Raw genomic sequence first — 21082 nt, forward strand, 5'->3', positions numbered from 1 at the left:
ACGTGGCGCTGTCCCATCACCTCTCCTGGCTGTGAGATAAATGGTGACAACGTGGAAGCAGCCCTGGGAACCCGCCTCCAAACTTGCTTCCTCTCTCTAAATCCACAGGAACTGCTCCTGCATGAGATGTTCTCAAAGTAGAGCCATTTCTGCTTTAAAACTCGAATGTTACCTACAAATCATTCGTAGTGGCCAATACTCTAAATTCAATGCGATGTAAAAGGTTATGGAATGTTGAGAGCTTGTTTATCTGCATTTCCAATCATGCATCACTTCTGGCTCAATGCTTAAAAAATAGTACTTTATATAATTATATTTTCACAGCACCTACGTTAAGTGTTTAGAAGAACTAGTGTAAAAAGGAGGGCAGAGCGGCAGGCAAACAGAGCCAAATATGATATAACGAGTAAAAGGCTACAAGTACTTCAGTTCCAAGTCTGGGACCACCGACCGTATGGCCTTGGCATTCATTCTGTCTTCCCGAGGTGTCTGCTTATATGTCCAACTAGGATGACGGTGAACCACACTTAGGCAGGCGTTTCGTAAGGATCACAAACATCTCCTGAATTAAACCATGAACAGCATAAGGCTGTGAAGGTTAGGAGGACCTATAAAAATAATTTCTTAAGTGGACAAACAGGATATTATTTAATGTTAATATTTAGTATACTGAAAACCTGATGAAGAACAAAGAGAAGATAATATTCGAGCACTACACATAGTGATAAAGACTTGTAATTAAAGGACAGAAGCTCTTCCATTGGAGACATCTGAAAACAGATCTAGAAAAAGACCAAGAAGCAAAGGACTTAAAATTGCACCTCTTGAAACAACAGAATAACTTTCTTCTCTTTTCTCAAAAGCAATATAATATGCAAATAACAAAACACATTTTTTAAAAATTTGAAATCACCTAAAGGTCTCTATAGAAACCTTCTAAAATTTAGTCTCAACCTAATACCTATTAACAGTGCACACACCTCACACCATGCCTGTATGTTCAGGACAACCTAAAGGATTAGAAGAGACCACATGAGGAAAGTAAAAAATAATCCCACTCCTCATTAAATCATGACTAATGTTCTACACATGAGCTGAACAAAAACTAGATGCCATTTTTTAAAACTCCCAACACCAAATAATAAGTCAGGAAAAGAATACAAATCACCATACTATTTTTGCGTCTTATTAGTGATTACAGAGTAAAAAAGAAAGTAACTTGCCTCTATAGCAAAGATTCCTTTGTCACGCCCATATAATTTCATCTCTTCTGGAAAATGCTGAAAAGCATTTATGTAAGGAATATGGCCCTCTTCAACAAATCTGTATTTTCAAAAAGAAAGTGTCAATAAGAGATATGTACTGATTTAGCAAAACGGGACAAAAGAGCTGAAGATGTGTTTCAAAGACCAGGTTAGAAGCAGTTGAGCATGCTGCCATCTCCCACATGTTTTTAAGGAGGATAAATCTGAAAAGATCAGTTATTCTCTGCATTCATGTGTGGAGAAAACATTTAGCCAATTATCTAATGATATCTTAAGTTTCTGACTAACTAGATGAAATATTCCTATGAAGTATGATTCTCACTTGTCAATTCACCACCGGGCTTGCAGACATGGCATCCTTCTATCCCTAGCTCCCCTCACATGACGCGCATCTACTCTTCTAAATCACCCTCTTGAAGAGATCTTCCTGGGTCCATTTTCCTTGTTAGAATACCTCCCTTGTCTACCCGCCTGTCCTCAGTCCCTATGCTAGTGCCCAGTAGATGCTTGCCCCTAGAGATAATTCAGGGAAGGGACCGTGCCCGTTTGCTTACCATTCCATTCCAACGTCCAGCACACAGCAGCTGATCAAATATTTTGAGTAAATTATTGAGTTTGGAGAAAATAGCACATATATATAAATACATACACATACATATTTATTTACAATTCATTCACTAAGTCAACAGACATCGAGTACAAAAACCCAGCACTACTTCAGGCTGTGGGCATATAGCAATGAACAAAATAGGAAAATATGCTTGTTCCCAAGGAGTTTTATGTTCTCATGAAAAGAGATGACAAACAAATGTATGAAATCTGTAGTATGCTAAGTAGGTAAAGATGGTAAGGAGAAAAATAAAGTAGGGAAGAACACGGAGTGAGGAATGGGGGTATTACAACCTAGGCCATATATACATGTCTATTAGATTTTTTTTTTAAGTTTATTTATTTATTTGACAGAGAGAGAGCGCGAGCAGGGAGGAGGAGCAGAGGGAGAGGGAGAAGCAGGCTCCTTGCTGAGCAGAGAGTCTGACATGGGGCTCAATCCCAGGACCCCGGGATCACCACCTGAGTTGAAGGCAAGTAACCAACTAAGCCACCCAGGCACCCCTATCTATTAGATTTTTAAAATATGAAAATGGTTAAAGAAAATAAGATAAAGACAGGAATAAGTTAGTTTACAAATGTATCGCATTAAAATCTTTGTTGTTATAGCTAAACTGACACCTAGCTTTCAGTTTTCTGTGTGTGAATGAATAATATTGATTCAACTTTAATTTCGAATTAAAAATGTGATTTAATTTTTTAAGCTACTGAAAGTTGAGAATTAAAGTAAATATTATGTAAAAATGGTGTTTTATGAAGTTTAACGATAAAGCAGGCTTCTTTAGAATAGCACTAGAGGGAAAACCGTCCTCATCCAGGTTTTCATTCATTTCTTTCATTTACATAAAAGTATGTGTGCATAGTAATCAGTATTCATATTATTTTAGAACTACATTCTTGGTTTAATATTATTTCATATACAGGATGTATTGCATGTTTATCATTTTATAATTACGTAGTATTCCATGGTGTTAATATATTCATAATCTAAGTAGTCATCGCCCGCATGTGATAATACACATATGCCAGCCCTGTGTGAGGGTTAGTTCAGAGTCAATAAAACATGAAAAGCCCCCACCATGGCTCTAGCAGGACAGGCAGACAGCCTATGGATGCGTCGGTAAAGACAGTGCCACAGTGCCGCACAGAGTGCCGTAGGAGCAGAGGAAGGAATGAGAAACCTGACCAGGGAAGCAGAGACATCTACACAGAGAAGGTCTTGGCCATCTGGGGTTTTAACAATTTTCACCATTTATAATAGTGCTGCTCATAATCTCTTTTCAAGTTTGGTGGGTTTTTAAAAAATTTCCTCTTAGAAAAATATATATTTTTCCAAAAAAATAGTTACTGAATCAAAGTTCTGAATAACTGATTTCATTTTGTTAAGTATTATCAGATGAGTCTCTGAATCAATCCAGAGAAGTTGGCAGAGGAATTGCCATAGATTAAGAGCATCCCATATGCCCCTCCTGGCCATGTCCCCTGAAAACATAGTCTCTATTTATAATTTTGTAATATTTCTCAAGAGTTTCAATCTGTGATTGATTGGAAATTTGATTGGAAATGGTTCTTCATCACAGATAATTTAAGAAGCACTGCATTGGAGTTAGGTCATGTCTACCTGTAACATACCCAGAGCCCATTCACCCTGCTCCATTTCAACTGCCACCAACCTACTCCAAATCACTATCTCTTGCCGGAAATATAGCAAAAGACTACTTGGTCTCTCTGCTTTCACCCTTGCCTCCCTAGAATCCACTTCCTCATAGCTGCCTGAATGGTCAGAGAATGTCTCCCCTGCTAAAATCTTCTAGGGCCTTACTATCACACTCAAAAGCCAAATTGCTAATGCATATGGGGTTTCCTTCCGGAGTGATGATGATGCTCTGGAAGTAGAGGTGATGGTTGTACAACGTTGTAAATATCCTGAAAACCACTGAATTGCACATTTAAAAGGCTGAATTTTACTGTATATGAATTATACCTCAATTAAAAAAAAATCCAAACTCCTAGCCTGGCTCACAAAGACCTGTACCTGGCCCCTGCTTATTATTTCTCTGTCCTCACCCTCCTACTGCTCCTTCAAATTCTTACTCCTGTCGCAAGAGCCTCCTCTGCTCCTTGATCACACAGACCCTGCTCTTGCTTGAGGGCTCGACACTAGCAACCTCCCTCTACTTGGAGTGCTAGTACTGCTGACACTCACCTGCTGGCTCTACTTCCACTCAAAGTGCTTCTCAGTGAGGCCTTCCCTAATGACCAGTCTAAAGTAGCCATCATCTGATTTCAATCTTCTGCACAGCACTTCACTGTTTAATCATTATTTATTTAAATGCTTGTCTGGTTCCTCCTTTAGTCCTGAACTTCATGAGAGCAGGAACTTGTTCTCTATAGTTCACAACTGTGACTCAAGGGTCTAGACTCTAGAACAATACCTGCATCTAGTCGGTATTCAATAAATATTTGTGGAATGAATACACGTTGACTATTTTTATTTATTATTGTTGTTATCACTAGGTAGGCAGGGTTCTTTATTTTTATTCTTTTAAAGATTTATTTGAGGGGCACCTGGGTGGCTCAGTTGGTTAAGCATCTGCCTTCAGCTCAGGTCATGATCCCAGGATCCTGGGATCAAGCCCCACATCGGACTCCCTGCTCAGCAGGGAGTCTGCTTCTCCCTCTCCCTCTGCCTCTCCCCCTGCTTGTGCTCTCTCTTTCAAATAAATAAAATCTTTAAAAAGATATTTATTTGAGAGAGAAAGAGACTGATTGGGCAGAAGGAAGGGCAGAGGGAGAGAGAGAATCCCAAGTAGACTCAGCCTGACACGGGGCTTCATCCCACAACCCTGAGATCATGATGTGAACTGAAATTAAGAGCCGGATGCTCAAACAACTGAGCCACCTAGGCACCCAAACAGGGTCAATTAAAGGCTACTTTAAGAATTATGAATTTATCCTAAGGACTATGGATGTTGCTAAAGGACTTAAACTGGGGAATGACATGCAGGATGAGTATAAAATATAGGGGTATTGGGGCCAGATTAATAATGTATTTCCTTCACATCAATGTTTTTTAAATACTTTTTCCCAGTTTGGCAGTAGTTCTCAAACATTAGCATCCTTAAGAATCCCCTAGATGGCTTATTAAAAGAGAGTTACCAGGCCCTACCTCCAGAGCTTCTGATTCAGGTTAGAATGGGTTAGAATCTGTTTAGAATTTACACACTCTTAAGTTCCTAGGTGATGCTGATGCTGCTGGTCAGGGAAGCACACTTTGAGAACCTGTGACTTAGAGTTCCTTTTCTGAGAAAAACAGAGAAAGAAGATCAGTCGTAACAGTCCCCTTTCCTGTTGCTCCAAGCACTTAGGCTCGGTTCCCAAATTTGTATGTCCCACAGAGCAAAATGAAAGCCCTCCAGCTAATTAGATCCAATCTCCTTGAAGGCACTTCAGAATTCTCCTTTAAGGGAGGGGAGGAAAGAGGGAGGAGGGGAAATGGAGAGGGACAGGGAAAGAGACAAATGTGTAGGATCATACTCCCATCCTTCCAACCACATCTAATAGTCTCCCTAAGAAGAATTACGGGTGAATATTATTTTCTCCATCTTGTTAGGTTTCTAGGAGTCTCGTTACTCCGTTATAGATTGCCCTGGGTAGTTGGACAGCCCCTCTACCCAGCTCCAATGACACTGTTGTTTCTGTAAGACCCCTGGGCTCTGGAAAGGAAAATGGCTAGAAGAGGCACAAGACTGTAGGCACAGGGCCCACTTGGGAGGTTGCTAAGTAATCCAGGTGAAGATATGAAGGGAATGGGGAGAAAAATGGTTTCAAGGGTTGTTTTGGAAGTATAGCTGACAGGACATAATGACTGACTGTAGCTCTGGAGAGAGGAAAAGAGTCAAGGATGAATCTTAAGTTTCTGGATAGGAAGAAACGGAGTGTGTGATATTTACAAGGAGAAGGAGAAGGAGCTGGATTGAGGAGAAAGATGATGAAAGATGAACTTCTTTTCATCATGCTGATTATGAGATACCATAAAGAAACCCAAGTAGTGTCCAACAGGCAGTTGTATGTATGAATATATGAGTCTGACCCTCACTAGACAAGTCTGGGCTGCAGATATAAATTTGGGCGTCGTCACCATCATATAGATGGTAATTAAAGCCTTGGGAGAAGATGAGATCACCCAATGAAGGCATATAGAGCAAGATGAGGTTTTTAACTTAACAGTAAAATTCACTGAATCATGGACTATCTGCACACAGAATTAATCACTCTGAGAAAAGCCTTGTTATTTGGTTGATGTGGCCAAATTCAAAGGCACTACCATCATTTACTGGAGGCATTTTATTTAATCAAAGGGCCTGGTACTGATGATGATGATGATGATGAAGAAAACAAAACAATAATAACTAGCATTCTTATTATGTGCTAGGCACTGTCCTGAGTGCTTTTCATGCAGTAGTAATTACTGGAAGTAGTTACAACTCTGTGAAGTAGATGTCATTATCAGCTCCATTTCACCAAGGATGAAACAGAGGCAAAGAGAAATTAAATAAGTTACTCAAGGTCACATATAAGTGTCACAGCTAGGATTCAAACCTAGGAGTCTGGTTCCAAATCTGTGCTCTTAAAATCACTCTGCACACTGATTAAACCCAAACGTTATTATTTAGAATACATATAAAACAAGAGAAATATGAACACACTAATGATTTTGGCACATCTATTTAATGAGAAAGTCTTACACACAATGCCCTAATTAACTCATTAACTATAAGACACTGTAAATCACCTTGAAAAACGTAAATACTAACCATCCACTAACAGATTTTTCTAATAGTTTTGTCTTCATTTTACCCTATAAATACAGAAAACCTATATTCTAGCTCTTACCAACACCAATGTAAGCTGCTGTGGAGCTACCAACAATCATTTGCCAATATGAAGGTCATTTGTACATCTTCTCTCTTAGAAATGCAAAATTCTTAATACAACCACTAAGGTACTTAAGTGTCATTTTTCATCTTTAGAACATTAGATAATTAATTTTCCAACACCCCGTGTAAAGTAAATACCATTATTTCACTATGTGAAAAAGGAAACCAGGGAGATGAGTTACCAGCCAGAAGATTTCATTTCAGAACTAGAACTCAGGCTACCCCATCTTTCCTGTCTCTCCTTCAATTTAAGCCTCCCTGTAAAATTCAAGATATCCAAAGGTTGTCCCCTAGTTCACACAGATAATCAGCAAAGACATCATTATACGACAGGTCAAGCTTACCTCAAAAGATCTGAAAGAGTAATTGTCTCTCTCTGCCACAGTAATGACAGATAGCAGAAAGCAAGTGTCCTTGGCATCGTCATCTTCACGATTCCCTTCTCCTTTCGTAGCGAATATTCGACTCCATCGAGAGATCCAGAACAGATGGAAGCTGTTTCTTAGGGGATAAACGGAGATTTTTTTTTTTTAAGTGGAAGTAACTACTTGGACAACTAAAGAAGAAAAACAACAACAAAAAAATCCAAAGAAGCATTTTCAATACCTTAAAATCGAGTTATAACTGATACAATCTTTACAAAGAACAATTTGGCAATAAAAAGCAATGATGGCTTAGAGGAAATTGACCACGAAGGTAATTATTGGTTCTTTATGGGAGTGGGATGGGCTGAGATTCTAAAGAGGGATGTGATCTGCTTGAAATTTTTATAGTGAATAGAAACAATTTTTCAAATAAATATAAGAACAAACCATTGCAAAGCAAAGCAAAATGTATGTAACTGCTTCGATGCAGGCCCCAACCCACATGTCCCTTTAAGGGTCTGAGAGGCTCTCCAAAACCCTAGCGAGGGCAGCACCTCCTCCCACTCCCATCCTCCAGGCTCCCTAACCATAGGATATTACTTGTCCTCGTTCATTCATTCAACATCCATTTATCTCACTTTTGTGCCACCCTTCTAGGTCTGGGGAAATGACAGGGAACAGTGTCTCACATCCCTTAGAACCTACATTCTAGTAACGGGAGACAGTCACTAAACAGGAAAAAAATTACAACTGACAGACTGTGGCAAATGCTACACAGATAAATAGCAATGTAGGGGCATATAAAGTGATGGAAAGAGAAAAGACAGGTGCTACTTTATATGGGTGGTCAGTGAAGCTTCTTGGGGAAGATAGCATCTGAGCAGAGACCTGAATGAATTCAGAGTAAGTCTTGAGAATCTCAGGAAGAACACCAAGTTCATCAGCAGAAGTGAACTTAAAGGAAAAGCAAGGAAGCGGGGTTGGGGGGGAGGGGTGTGCCTGGTTGGCTCATTCGGTTGAGTGTCTGACTCTTGGTTTCAGCTCAGGTCATGGTCTTATGGGCGTGGACTCCAGCTTGCATAGGGCTACAAGCTCAGTGTGGAGTTTGCTTGAGATTCTGTCTCCCTCTGCTCCTGCCCCTGCTCACACTCTCTCTCTCTAAATAAAATCTTAGGGGCGCCTGGGTGGCTCAGTTGTTGAGCATCTGCCTTTGGCTCAGGGCGTGATCCCAGGGTCCTGGGATCGAGCCCCACATCGGGCTCCTCCGCTGGAAGCCTGCTTCTTCCTCTCCCACTCGTGGCCCTTGCTTGTGTTCCCTCTCTCGCTGGCTGTCTCTCTGTCAAAAAAATAAATAAAATCTTAAAAAAAATAAATAAATAAATAGAATAAATAAATAAAATCTTAAAAAAAAAAAAGGAACAGCAAGAAAGTCAGTGTGGTGAGAGCATCATGGATGAAAAAAAAGTGATAGGAAATGATATAAGAAAGAGAGTAAGAGGGCACATGGGTGGCTGAGTTGGTTAAGCACCTGACTCTTGATTTCAGCTCAGGTCATGATCTCAGAGTTGTGAGATCGAGCCCCATGTGGGCTCTGCGCTGGGTATAGAGTCCGCTTAAGATTCTCTCTCTTCCTCTGCCTCTTTCTGTCTATAAATAAATAAATAAATAAAAAAGATATCGAGAAAGGGGACTTTGTAGATCACGTTTTGTACTTTGGATTTTATTCTGGATATCATAAGAAGTTTCTGGACAGTTTTAAACAGAGGAACAACCTGATTTCATTTGTATCTTTAAAAAGTTCTCTCTGGATGCTGTAGGAAAAATGGAGCTATAGGAGGGCAAGAATGGACATCCAGGGCAGTGACGACAAGCACTTGGAATGGAGTGGCGGCAGTGACGGTGGTGAGAAGTGGCTGGAATCTGGACATATTTTGGAGCCAGGGTCAGAAGAATTTGCTGGTGGGCTGAATGTGAAGTATGACAAAAAAAGAGAAGACAAGTGTGATCCTGAGAGTTTGGGCCTGAGCAACCAGGAGAATGAAAATACCATTTACTGAGACAAGGGAGATGGCAAAAGAGCAGGACTGATGAAAGCAATCAGGGTTTTAGAACTGCACGTGTCAAGTGTAAGAACCTATTAACTGTACAAATGGAAATGGTTAAGTAGGCAGTTGAATATAAAAATCTGTAGTTGAGAAGAGCACCTAGAGATAGAAATTTCTGAGTCATCAGGATATAGCTGGTATTTAATGCCAGAAGTAGGGTAAGTAAAAAGCAGGACTAAGAATGACCCCAAGAGACTCCACACTTTCTTGGACAAAACTCTTCAAATTGTTTCTCAAAATTCCTCTTTCCAAATCCTATAAATCCTTTCTTCATAGCATTTATCAGTAACTGAACTTTTTAGTAAATGTGTGCACTTACTGTCCAGTTCCTCCTACGAAGATCTAAGCACCTTGAAGGCAGACAACCTTGTTCATCACTGTGTCCCCAGGGCCCCAAGCAGGCTCTAGCACGAAGGAGGAACCCAATAAATATCTGGTGACAAAGAGGCTAGCAGTTCAAGATTTTCACCAGAGTGAAAACATTTTTAAAATGTGCAAAGAGGGACGACTGGGTGGCTCAGTTGGTTAAGCATCTGCCTTCGGCTCAGGTCATGATCCCGGGGTCCTGGGGCTGGGTTCTTTGCTCATCGGGGAGTATGCTTCTCCTTCTGCCTGCCACTCCCCCTGCCTATGCTCTCCCTCTCTCTCTGACAAAATAAGATCTTTAAAAATCAATCAATCAATCGTGCAAAGATTCAAGGTCAAGGCGTGTTGTGGCAGTACTGTTTATAATATGAAACAAATTTAAAACAACCAAAGTACAGGAGTAGAAATTTAATTAAATAACTCTACACAGCACTGGAGGAGGTAATGCTAAGTGAAATAAGTCAAGCAGAGAAAGACAACTATCATATGATTTCTCTCATCTATGGAACATAAGAACTAGGATGATCAGTAGGGGAAGAAAGGGATAAAGAAAGGGGGGTAATCAGAAGGGGGAATGAAACATGAGAGACGATGGACTATGAGAAACAAACTGAGGGCCTCAGAGGGGCGGGGGGTGGGGGAATGGGATAGGCTGGTGATGTGTAGTAAGGAGGGCACGTATTGCATGGTGCACTGGGTGTTATACACAACTAATGAATCATCGAGCCTTACATCGGAAACCGGGGATGTACTGTATGGTGACTAACATAATATAATAAAAAATCATTAAAAAAAAAATAACTCTACACAATGGAATACCACATACCAATTCACTCAGTGCTTAAGTCGGTGGTTCTCAAAGTACAGTCCCTAGACCAGGTGTATTAGCACCACCTGAGAATGTATTAGAGATGCAAATCATTGAGCCTACCAATCTGTGGTCTAACAAGGCTTCCAGGTGATTCTGAGAGATGTTAAAGTTTGAGGATGACTGTTCAAAAAGAATTTATAAAGACACAGATTTCAATAAAGTACTATGTTAAAATATATATATAAAAGCATATATATACACACACATATATATTAGAGAGGCTCTCCAACATATAGAGGCTTCCAGTTTAGATGGCAGACCGAAAATACATAGTAGCCTCTGATCTGTCCCATTACAACAATTATACAGGAATTTTTAAAAGATAGCTATAAACTCAAGAACAAACAATATGGAGGAGGAGACAACAGCAACAAAATTTTAAAAGCTGGAAAGCATATGTACAGGTGATTACTGCCTCAGCAGTGCTGAGAAAGCTGGATTCAAAGCTGGCAGAAGGGAAAACCATAACCCAATGTAACTTTCCCCTGGAGATTTCTAAAGAAAGCTCCAGAATTGGTTATATCGTGGAAATTGGGTGAAGTAGGTCTAATACCGGACAGATTGCCTGTAGGTTGACTGAGAAGCAGTCTGACACGCACACTCCCGCCCCAACTCTGTGCAGCAAATGCCTGCCCCCACCTTGCTCATCTGGGCAGAAAACTGGAAGTTTTTCCTCTGGAGAGAGTAAAACAAAGGGTCTCTGGAATAGGGCATGTCAATCATATACACAGTTGAGAATAGGGTATATTATTAAACACAGGAGGATTAAGTGAAAGTGTACATATTGGTACTGAGACAGCCCCCAACCCCCACACTCCCCTTAGGCCTTCTACCCACCCAGTTCCTAGAACAGCCAGGATTACACCCTCCAAACAGATGACTCAAAGAGATTTCTCTTGAAAATCCTATCAGCTCAGGGGGAAAAGATTTAAAGATGATAATGCTGGAGGCTTGCTAAGAAAATAATCCAGCTAGGTCACGCACAGCACAAATGACAAAACTCACAGTGGGTACAAGGCTTTCACTCAATTTTTTAATCTCCATTCTTAAGAAGACCAGCCATAGTAGGCTCATAAGCAATTGAAGAAACCCTCTAATACAAAAAGCAGAGAACAAAAGAATCAAGTCAAGGGGAAATATTATCAATATCCTATCAATATCCTCAGTAAAATAAGAAAAGATGCACCACAAAAATGAGGGAGTAAACCAGGAAAAGATGAAACACAGTCAAGGAAATAAGGAATTTAACAAAAGAAGGGTAAGAGAATCTTCAGGATGTTGGTAAAGAGATCCCAAAGACAGCCAGGTCATAGGTTTAGAGACACATCATTGTAGATTCGAGTAGGTCAGAAGTTCCACAAAGACTTCTTCCAGAATATGAAACTGGTAGACTATCTAAGAAATCGAGAGATTTTCAGAACTGGGAGGAGATGTGGAGATACACTAGTAATAAATTATAGATTAGTAATAAAATAAATAGAAAACTAAACAAGTAACAAGGCAATTATCAATTCTGGGAAACAAAAATATCTACAGAAAATGTAATCACAGTAAGCTATATGGCTCACACTAAAAATTGGGCTAGTAAAAAAATTTTAATTATATTGGGAAGATAGAGAAAAAGAAATGCAGAATTGTGTGCTGGTGACTACATGGAGAGAGGGGCAGTGAGGAATGTGTGGAAGAGCCAACACTTCATCTTTTACAGTGGGAATTTAACAGCTAATGTCCAAAAGCAGAAATCAAGATGTAGTACTAGAAGCGTATGATATGGAGCCATGGAAGTTGCAGAAGAGCTGAAAATGAATACCTCTCGGGAACAGCACATTTAGGGGAATAAGGGATTATAATCTTTTCATAACAAGGTTTATAAATCTTTTTTAATTACATGCATGTAGGATTTTGATTAAAACATGTAAAGAAGGAAAAAATAGCACACATTTTTGTAAAAACAAATAATAAAACTCTTTCCCTTTCTCTCTCTGTATACACGAATAAGAAGCTTTCTGGAATGATCTACCACAGCAAAGTGGTTATTTTTGGATGGCACAATAACTGGCGATTTTGTGTGTGTGTGTGACCATTTGTATTTTGGAGTTTTGAAATAAGGGTTATATTCGTAGTTACTTTATATGTAAAAACTAAAATAAAGCTCTAAGGATCATCATTTACTAAAAAACACACAAACAAAAACAAGTCTTAACATAGGTAAACAATCCCGGTGCTCTAAAAGGCTTGGATGATTTGAGAGTCCTAGTTGTCTGGGACAGTCTGAGTTCAGGCCTGCCCGAAAGCATGGAGCCAGAAACTCCAGAGATTCACTGCTGCCCAATTATTCTACGATCCTAACTTCTTTGCTTCTTGGACACAGAAAGTAACTTATCTGATATCTGTGTCACTGTGCAGTCCAGCAAGTAATGCGGATATACTGATAAAAGGAATTTTTACTCTTTGGAGGGCAAGAGGCATGCAAAGCAGCAGTCCATACAAAAAATGTTTTGTTGAAAATTTTATATAACCACACAATCCATACTTCCACAATCCCTAACACCAGACAGTTTGGAAGCTGTTTTCCAAAGAACCCTGTCAGCACACATCAAGAGTCCAGTAATCTATAATAAGAGCCTGGTCTGTTCTTTGAGGTCTGTTTTCCATCATGTTGTTTAAAAAAAAATGTAGTGTGGAAACAATGAAAATCATGAATAAATGCTTTGAGAAGATCTACAGCTGTTACCTTAAATATACTCCTTATCTATTTTAAATTATGGAATTAAGTCAGAAAGTAGAACTCACACACATACACATGATATGGCAAGTTTTACTTCAGTCTATGCTTCGAAACTGGACACACCGTCTTTGACGTATCTGACCATGTGGCTAAGATCTACCATCTCTCTATTGCAACTTTTTTTTGAAAAATTCTGAGCCCACGCACATATGATCTTTGTTGAGCTAGCTTCCTTCTCTCTGGATCCACGTACTGTTTAAGTTCCTTTAAAAAATCACACAAAAATTCTCATGTGGAAACAATGTACCTTTTCAAAAATTGCAATAAGATTTCATTTAATTTACCTTTCTCCTAGCCAAATGATTAAGCAAATCATTTTTCTTGCTAGGCCAAGTTCCTTTCCTTGGAATAAGAAAAGATTGGACTAAACTATTTTTAAGGTACATTACCAGCTTTAAAATTCTAGAGAGGCTGATTCTCATTTTTACCTGACTGTGATACTTTGCTGATGGGGAAAGGCTTCGGAGTGTGGCCATCAGGCTGAGAGTCTGTTCCACTTTCAACAAAAGAAGGGCAGCTGAAGTCACTCAGCAGGTCAGGCTCACTATCCCAGTCTGAATGACTTGGGTTATCTTCTAATACCTATTTGCAAAATAACATACATGAAATTATTACATTGGAATTTAAAATGCAATTAATTTCTATGAGCTTCCAAGTCCTGCCCATCTGAAACACCGTAACCTACTCTAGAGAACTGCAACCATCTGCTACGTTCCTAAAACCAAAATACTTTTACCTCTACGATGTGTTGCCTGGCTGCTCCTGGAACGCTCCTACAGAAAGGCTACACACAGGGTGAGCAAGGAAACAGGTTGCCAACAGACACATCAGGCTTCCTTCTCCATCTAACATCTCTCTTGTAGCCCAGTAGCTACACCAATAAAAACATCAATAATGACTCCTGCGCAATGTTGGCTTCTCTTCACTGAGCCTACCTGGGAATTTCTGCTTTGTATCTTTGCTAATTCCATTTCTCCTGTCTGGACTATACTTTCTTCTCTTTCTCTCCAATTCGTTACTTACTCTATCATGCTGTCTTTCCAACCAACACTTCTTCAATGAGTTCTCAATTCCAGAACTCCTGTGGCACTTTACTATTTGTAATACTTAACTGACAAGGATATACTACCTGATACCATTGTTTAATTTTTCACACATGTATTGTTGAAATGGTGGTCAGTGTTCCTAAGAAAGGTCAGCTGACTGGTTACCTAAGGGCCTCATTAGCTGACATAACCTCAGGGAAACTGATCACAGTTAAAAAGCCACACTATCAGCCACGCAGACCAAGAAACTCAATCTTATCAAGAGGAGGTAAGACTCATGTTAAGGAAACTCACAAGAGAATAAAGAAACAAACAAACAAAAAACCCCAAAAAACATCAGGGATGAGATGCATGTGTCATCTGTCAAGTACTTCCCCTCTCTACAGGTAAGCATATGAGACAAGGTACACCATAAAACTGGCAAACAAGCATGGACTCGTTGAGAAAACTGAAGCCAATCACAGAAGAAAATGTCCACAAGCTTATGCAGGCAACCATTTGCCAGGAACTTGACCACGTACTCTACTTTCTGTCTGATTGTTCTGGTGGACAAAGCTGCCATCTAAAAAGCCAGTTTTGGGGCACCTGGGTAGGTCAGTCAGTTAAGCAACTGCCTTTGGCTCAGGTCATGATCCCAGCATCCTGGGATCAAGATCCACACTGGGCTCCCTGCTCAGTGGAGAGCCTGCTTCTCCCTCTCCCTCTGCCCCTCCCCACCAGTTGTGTGCGTCTTCTCTCTCTCTCAAATAAATAAATAAAATCTTACAAAGAAAAAAAGCCAGTTTCTCCCTCTGGGCACCCAATCCCACCTTTTCTACTTAAAGATTATCCCTCATTTCTATTTTCCCTCTCTCCATTGAGAATTTCTTCTCTCCTGTATCATTCCTATCAATACACAAATATGCTATCATTTATCCCACTTAAAAAAAAAAACCCCTCCTTGACTCCAGCTACAATATAATTTCTCTGTACTTCTTTGCAGCGAAATGCCGTGGAGGAGTTATCCAGACTTGCAGTCTCCAATTTCTCTCTTCCCGGTCTATACTATATCTCATTCTAACCAAACTTGCGACTCCACTGCTCCGCTCATCCATTTTTAGCTCTTTTCCTTCCTGACTGGGCAGCAGCATTTCCCAGTTGATCACTCCCCTCTTCTCGAAACATTTTGCTCCTTGGATTAGAGAATGCCCCCTCACTCTCTAGGCTTCCTCCTAATTTACCGGGTGCTCCTCAGACTTCTTTGCAGGCTCTGCTCTTACCCCAGACATCTTCATCCTAGAGTGGCACAGAGCTCAGTCCTTGGTCCCCTTCTCTGTCTTCACTCCTCAGTGATGTCATCTGGTCTTGTGGTTTTAAACACTACCTACCTTGCTGTTTTCAATTCTAAAATGCACTGCCTCTTCCCCATATTTTAGTATCCGTGACAACAGGGTGTATCTTACAACCAATGGTATGTCACGGTTTCATCTGCAGCATTATTTTCTTTCTTGGAGATATTTAAAATAATGGTGCATCTTCCAAATAATGGCATTAAGATTTGATGATTATAATGTACATTAACAACATCCAAATTTTTATCTCTAACATAGTCCTCTCCTGAATTGAAGACCTGTAAATCTGAGTACTTGTAAGCTGCTCTTAGATGTCTAACAGCTGTCTCAAATTTAACATGTCCAAAACCGAACTATAGATCTTTACGTTCTACCTGTTGTATCAGGCCCCAAACTTAAGTCATCCTTGATGACTCCTCTCTTTCTCTCACACCCTACTTCCAAACCATCAGGAAATTCTGATGACCCCATCCAAAGTTCATCTAGAATCCTAGCACTTACCATTTCCATTGCTACCACCTTGTCGCAGCCACCACCATGTCTCATCTGGAAGAGGGCTTCTCAAACTTTAGTGTGCACAGGAAACAGCTAGGAAACTGTGTTAAAATGCAGATTCTGATTCAGTTGGTCTGGGTGAGGCCTGAAATTCTGCATTTCTTCCCCTGGATATCCTTATGGCTTACTGTCACCTAAGATTCCTCATCAGGGAGGGGAGGCCTTCCCTGATCACACCACAAATAGTACCCATTCCTGCCACCCCATTTTCTATCTCCCTTATCCTACCCTGGTTTATAATCATTGCTTGTTCATTTTTTCTGGAAGTTTTAAGTAATTTATCTCACCCAAGATCACACAAGTCACAGTAGTGGAGCCAAGATTCAGATACAGGCCTCTTACTATTCTTGCTGCAGTCACATTCAAAGCATGAAGAAATTACTGAATATTTGAGAAGACTAAGCTTCTTTTTTTAAAAATTCTTTTAAAAAAAATATATTCAATTAACATATAGTGTATTAGTTTCAAAGGTAGAGTTCAGTGATTCATCGGTCTTACATAATACCCAGCACGCATCACATCACGTGCCCTCCTTAATGTCCATCGCCCAGTTACCCCATCCCCCCAGTCCCCTCCCCTCCAGCAACCCTCAGTTTGTTCCCTATAGTTAAGAGTCTCTTATGGTTTGTCTCCCTTTCTGATTTCATATTGTCTTATTTTCCCATCCCTTCCCCTATGATCCTCCGTTTTGTTTCTTAAATTCCACATGAGATCATATGATAATTCTCTTTCTCTGATTGGTTTGTTTCACTTAGCCTAATACCCTCTAGTTCCATCCATGTCGTTGCAAATTGCAAGATTTCATTTTTTTTGATGGCTGAGTAAACACTCCATTGTATATCTATACCACATCTTCTTTATCCATTAATCTGTCAATGGACATCTGGGCTCTTTCCATAGTTTGGCTATTGTGGACATTGCTGCTATAAACATTGGGGTGCAGGTGCCCCTTCAGATCACTACATTTGTGTCTTTGGGGTAAATCCCTAGTAGTGCAATTTCTGGGTCATAGGGTAGCTCTATTTTCAACTTTTTGAGGAAGCTCCACACTGTTTTCCAGAGTGGCTGTACCAGCTTGGATTCCCACCAACAGTGTAAGAGGGTTCCCCTTTCCCTACATCCTCGCCAACATCTGTTGTTTCCTAACTTGTTACTTTTAGCCATTCTGAACAGTGTAAGGTGGTATCTCATTGTGGTTTTGATCTGAATTTCCCTGATGCCAAGTGATGTTGAGCATTTTTTCATGTGTCTTGGTCATTTGTATGTCTTTGGAGAAATGTCTGTTCATGTCTTCTCCCCATTTTTTGATTGGATTATTATTTTTTGGGTCTTGAGTTTGATAAGTTCTTTATAGATTTTGGATACTAGCCATTTACCTGATAAGACATTTGCAAGTATCTTCTCCCATCCTGTCGGTTGTCTTTTGGTTTTATCGATTGTTTCCTTTGCTGTGCAAAAGTTTTTTATCTTGCTGAAGTCCTAATAGATCATTTTTGCCTTTGTTTCCCCTGCCTTTGGAGACATGTCTAGCTAGAAGTTGCTGCAACCGAGGTCACAGAGGTTGCTGTGTTCTCCTCTACGATTTTAATGGATTCCTGTCTCACATTTAGGTCTTTCATCCACTTTGAGTCTATTTTTGTGTATGGTGTAAGAAAATGGTCTAGTTTCATTTTTCTGCATGTGGCTGTCCAATTTTCCCAACACCTGTTGAAGAGACTGTCTTTTTTCCATTGGATGTTCTTTCCTGCTTTGTTGAAGATTAGTCGACCATAGAGTTGAGGGTCCATTTCTGGATTCTCTATTCTGTTCCACTGATGTATGTGTCTCTTTTGGTGCCAACAGCATACTGGAGAAGACAAAGCTTCTTCTTCTTCTTTTTTTTTTTTAAGATTTATTTATTTATTTGACAGAAAAAAAGAGAGAGAATGGGAGCACAAGCAGGGAGAGTGGCAGGCAGAGGGAGAGGGAGAAGCAGGCTCCCCGCAGAACAGAGAACCTGATGCAGGTCTCGATCTCAGGACCCTGGTATCATGACCCGAGCCAAAAGCATACGCTTAACCAACTGAGCCATCCAGGCACCCCAAAGATTAAATTTCTGACTTAAAAGTTCTTGTTCCTTTTTCCTTTCAAAATAGAGTATATTCAACATAGCTGTACTCTTTAATAAACACTATATTACCAATTTGTACATTAGGTTAAAGTTTTGCTTACTGCTTATTTATTCATCAAGAAGATTTTAGTGTGATGCTAATACTACTTTAGACAGGTGTTTATTCAAGTAAACAAAACCTTTTTAAATACCTTAAAATGTTAACCTAAAAATGTTAAAATGTCAGAGAGAATTCCAGGTTCTGATTCAAAATTTCTATGTGCTAGGCAAACCCACAATGTACAAATATAACCAACTAATACCTTAGCTAAGTAATTCTAAAGATCAGATTTTTTTAAAAGATTTTATTCATTTATTTGAGAGAGTGTGTGTGCATGTGTGTGCAAGGGTGGGGGCAGGGGCAGAGGGAGAAGCAGGCTCCCTGCTGAGCAGGGAGCCTGACATAGGGCTTAATCCCAGGACCCTGGGATCATGACCTGAGGCAAAGGCAGATGCTTAACCGAAGCCCCCTAGGTGCCCCAAGATCAGATTCTTATTAGCCTGGATGGCTCTTTTCTGTTCTTTTCTTTTCTCTTTCAAAGTGTCACCTTAGAACCACATAGCATCTTTTGTTTTTCTTGAGAAGCACCTGCTGCCTGAATCCAGAGAGGACAATGTTTCATAACTCTATCATTATAAAATTGTCTGTTCTAGTAAATTCAAGTTACTCCTCTTGAGTTTATTTAAATCCACTGTCCCAGATTCAAAAAGGAAGTTTCCTACACTAATTGCTTAGGCCAGTCCCCCTTCCATCGTTGCCTCTCACACGGCTTAGCGCCTCTAAACTTCTCGTTCTCAGGACCTATTCCTTTCACTCAGACCTGGGCTTCTCAGTCCTGGATCACTCAATTCTCCATGTGGAACGTAGGCAACCCCAACCAAACAAGGAAACACTGGGCCAAGTCTCCGAGCTCTTAAGAAATGTGTGTCAAACAGATTCAGAATCTCTTCCCAGCCCTGGAGAATAAGTACCACACATCAAACATACCACAGTTTATCAAACTTTCTCAGTGGTGGAATCCTCCTCTACCCCAAATAAAATGTCCCATGGTACATTCTTAAAGCAGGTAAAAGCAAACTAAAAATATAAATGCTCTGGGGGATATGAGAGAGGGTGGTGAGGCATCCAGACTATTTTTCTTCACATAAAGACTGCTGAGTAGAGATAACTGAGCTGAATCATGAAATGCCAGGTAAGGTAAGAGGGTATTCCAAGCAAAAGAAAAAACATGCAAAAAAAAAATTTTTTTTAAATAATACAATTAATAAAATTCCTTAAGCTTCTATTTAGAACTACAAATTGGTTTCAACTACGTACACAAGAAGTCAAAATTGATTCCAATGTCTAGATCAGTGATCCTGTCTTTCTGGACTACAAGAGAAACCTCTTCACTGGCAATTCTCTGACAAACATCATAAATCCAGGTGAGGTTGAACCTGTCTTCATCTTTACCTCACACTAGAAATGGCTTTTCATCCTGCTTCTCAGACTTGTGACTTACCGTAGCTTTTCTTCCACTGGTATAAATTGGGTTTTTACAATATGCCTGCTTGCTCTTCTGAAGGTAGCGCTTCCAAAAATTATGTAAAACTTCATTCTAAGGTAGAAGGGAAATGAGTGTTGATTCAGGTTGTGACTAATACACTCGTATATCTATAAACTTGTACTTTATATATTGCCCTCCATCTAAATGTATTCTTACCTTTCTTACCTACTTTTCTTAAGAATTAGCATCACAAAATCAGGTATATGGGAAACACTGAATAAATTCTTCATAATCTTAGATTTTTAAAGAAGAGACTAATTCCATAGAGATCACCTAGTTGAATCCCTTCCTTTTGCAAGTTTAGTATATTAAGAATGAGAGAAAGAAAGCAACTTATATATGACCACACCTCTAGTTAGAGGCAAAGCTGCTACTGGGTCCAAGTAGAAGTAAAATAAGGTAAGAAAACAAAATAACTTTTCTATTTATTCATCACCTACTAGGTATGAGGCATCCATTAGCTCTAATACAACACTGCAAGATAGCTACTATCTCCATTTTACCACTAAAGAAACTCAGTAAATTGGCCAAAATGATCCAGTCAATAAGCAGAACATCCATGAACAGGATTTGGAGTCAGTTTTTATTCCAGAGGCTGTGTTCTTAGTATAATGCCATTTCTGTGCCATTTAAATGGTCAGGTCTAAACAGTTACGTTCATTGGCTAATTTCAGATAAATTGTTTTCATACCCTGATGAAGTGGGTGGAAAACTATATGGGAGTAAACCCTACCATAGTTATTTGGCATAACCATATGAAACTATAAGTTACAAAGCATTTATAACATAGGATGACTTGAAAGAAACCAGATTCACAAACCCCCAGACTACCACCACGGGTGCCATCTGGTCTCTCATGTTTTTGTATTTTTAATTCCTATAATACTTTTCAGGGTAGGCCCAGAGTCCTCTTAGGCCATGCATCAACCTAGAGGGCATTCTTGCTGGCTTGCCCTTAACACTGGTTTGAACAGCAAAGTCTCCTTTACAAATCTTTCCTTGGTGACTTCAGTCCACATTGATCTTTCTACTTTCTCTTTTTGCCCTTAATGTCACTTATAAGCACATCGTCCTATCATTTCATGTTTACTCATTCCACATCTGCATAAAACCCTCTCTCCAACTAGGCTGGATCCCTTAGCACC

At 39.8% G+C, this 21082-nt stretch overlaps 1 protein-coding gene across 4 annotated transcripts in view; it reads right to left on the minus strand.

Annotated features, from left to right (window-relative positions):
• The window catches only part of TAF1B (TATA-box binding protein associated factor, RNA polymerase I subunit B), a 70005-nt gene that overhangs the window by 39432 nt on the left and 9491 nt on the right, over positions 1–21082 (minus strand). The window contains exons 5-9 of one of the 4 annotated variants that reach the window (XM_087863871.1): positions 19893–19988; positions 13738–13891; positions 7159–7315; positions 1224–1323; positions 679–782 (exon numbers count right to left, since the gene is read on the minus strand). In XM_087863871.1, coding sequence (XP_087719997.1) covers positions 679–782; positions 1224–1323; positions 7159–7315; positions 13738–13891; positions 19893–19988 — 611 coding nt within the window. Of the gene's footprint in view, positions 1–678; positions 783–1223; positions 1324–7158; positions 7316–13737; positions 13892–16187; positions 16283–19892; positions 19989–21082 lie in introns of those variants that run through there. The other 3 variants (XM_045775966.2, XM_045775963.2, XM_045775964.2) reach the window with 3 other exon arrangements.

The sequence above is a fragment of the Ursus americanus genome, chromosome 7, assembly GCF_024610735.1.
Source record: "Ursus americanus isolate L20-20 chromosome 7, mUrsAme1.1.p, whole genome shotgun sequence".
NCBI classification, from domain to species: domain Eukaryota; kingdom Metazoa; phylum Chordata; class Mammalia; order Carnivora; family Ursidae; genus Ursus; species Ursus americanus.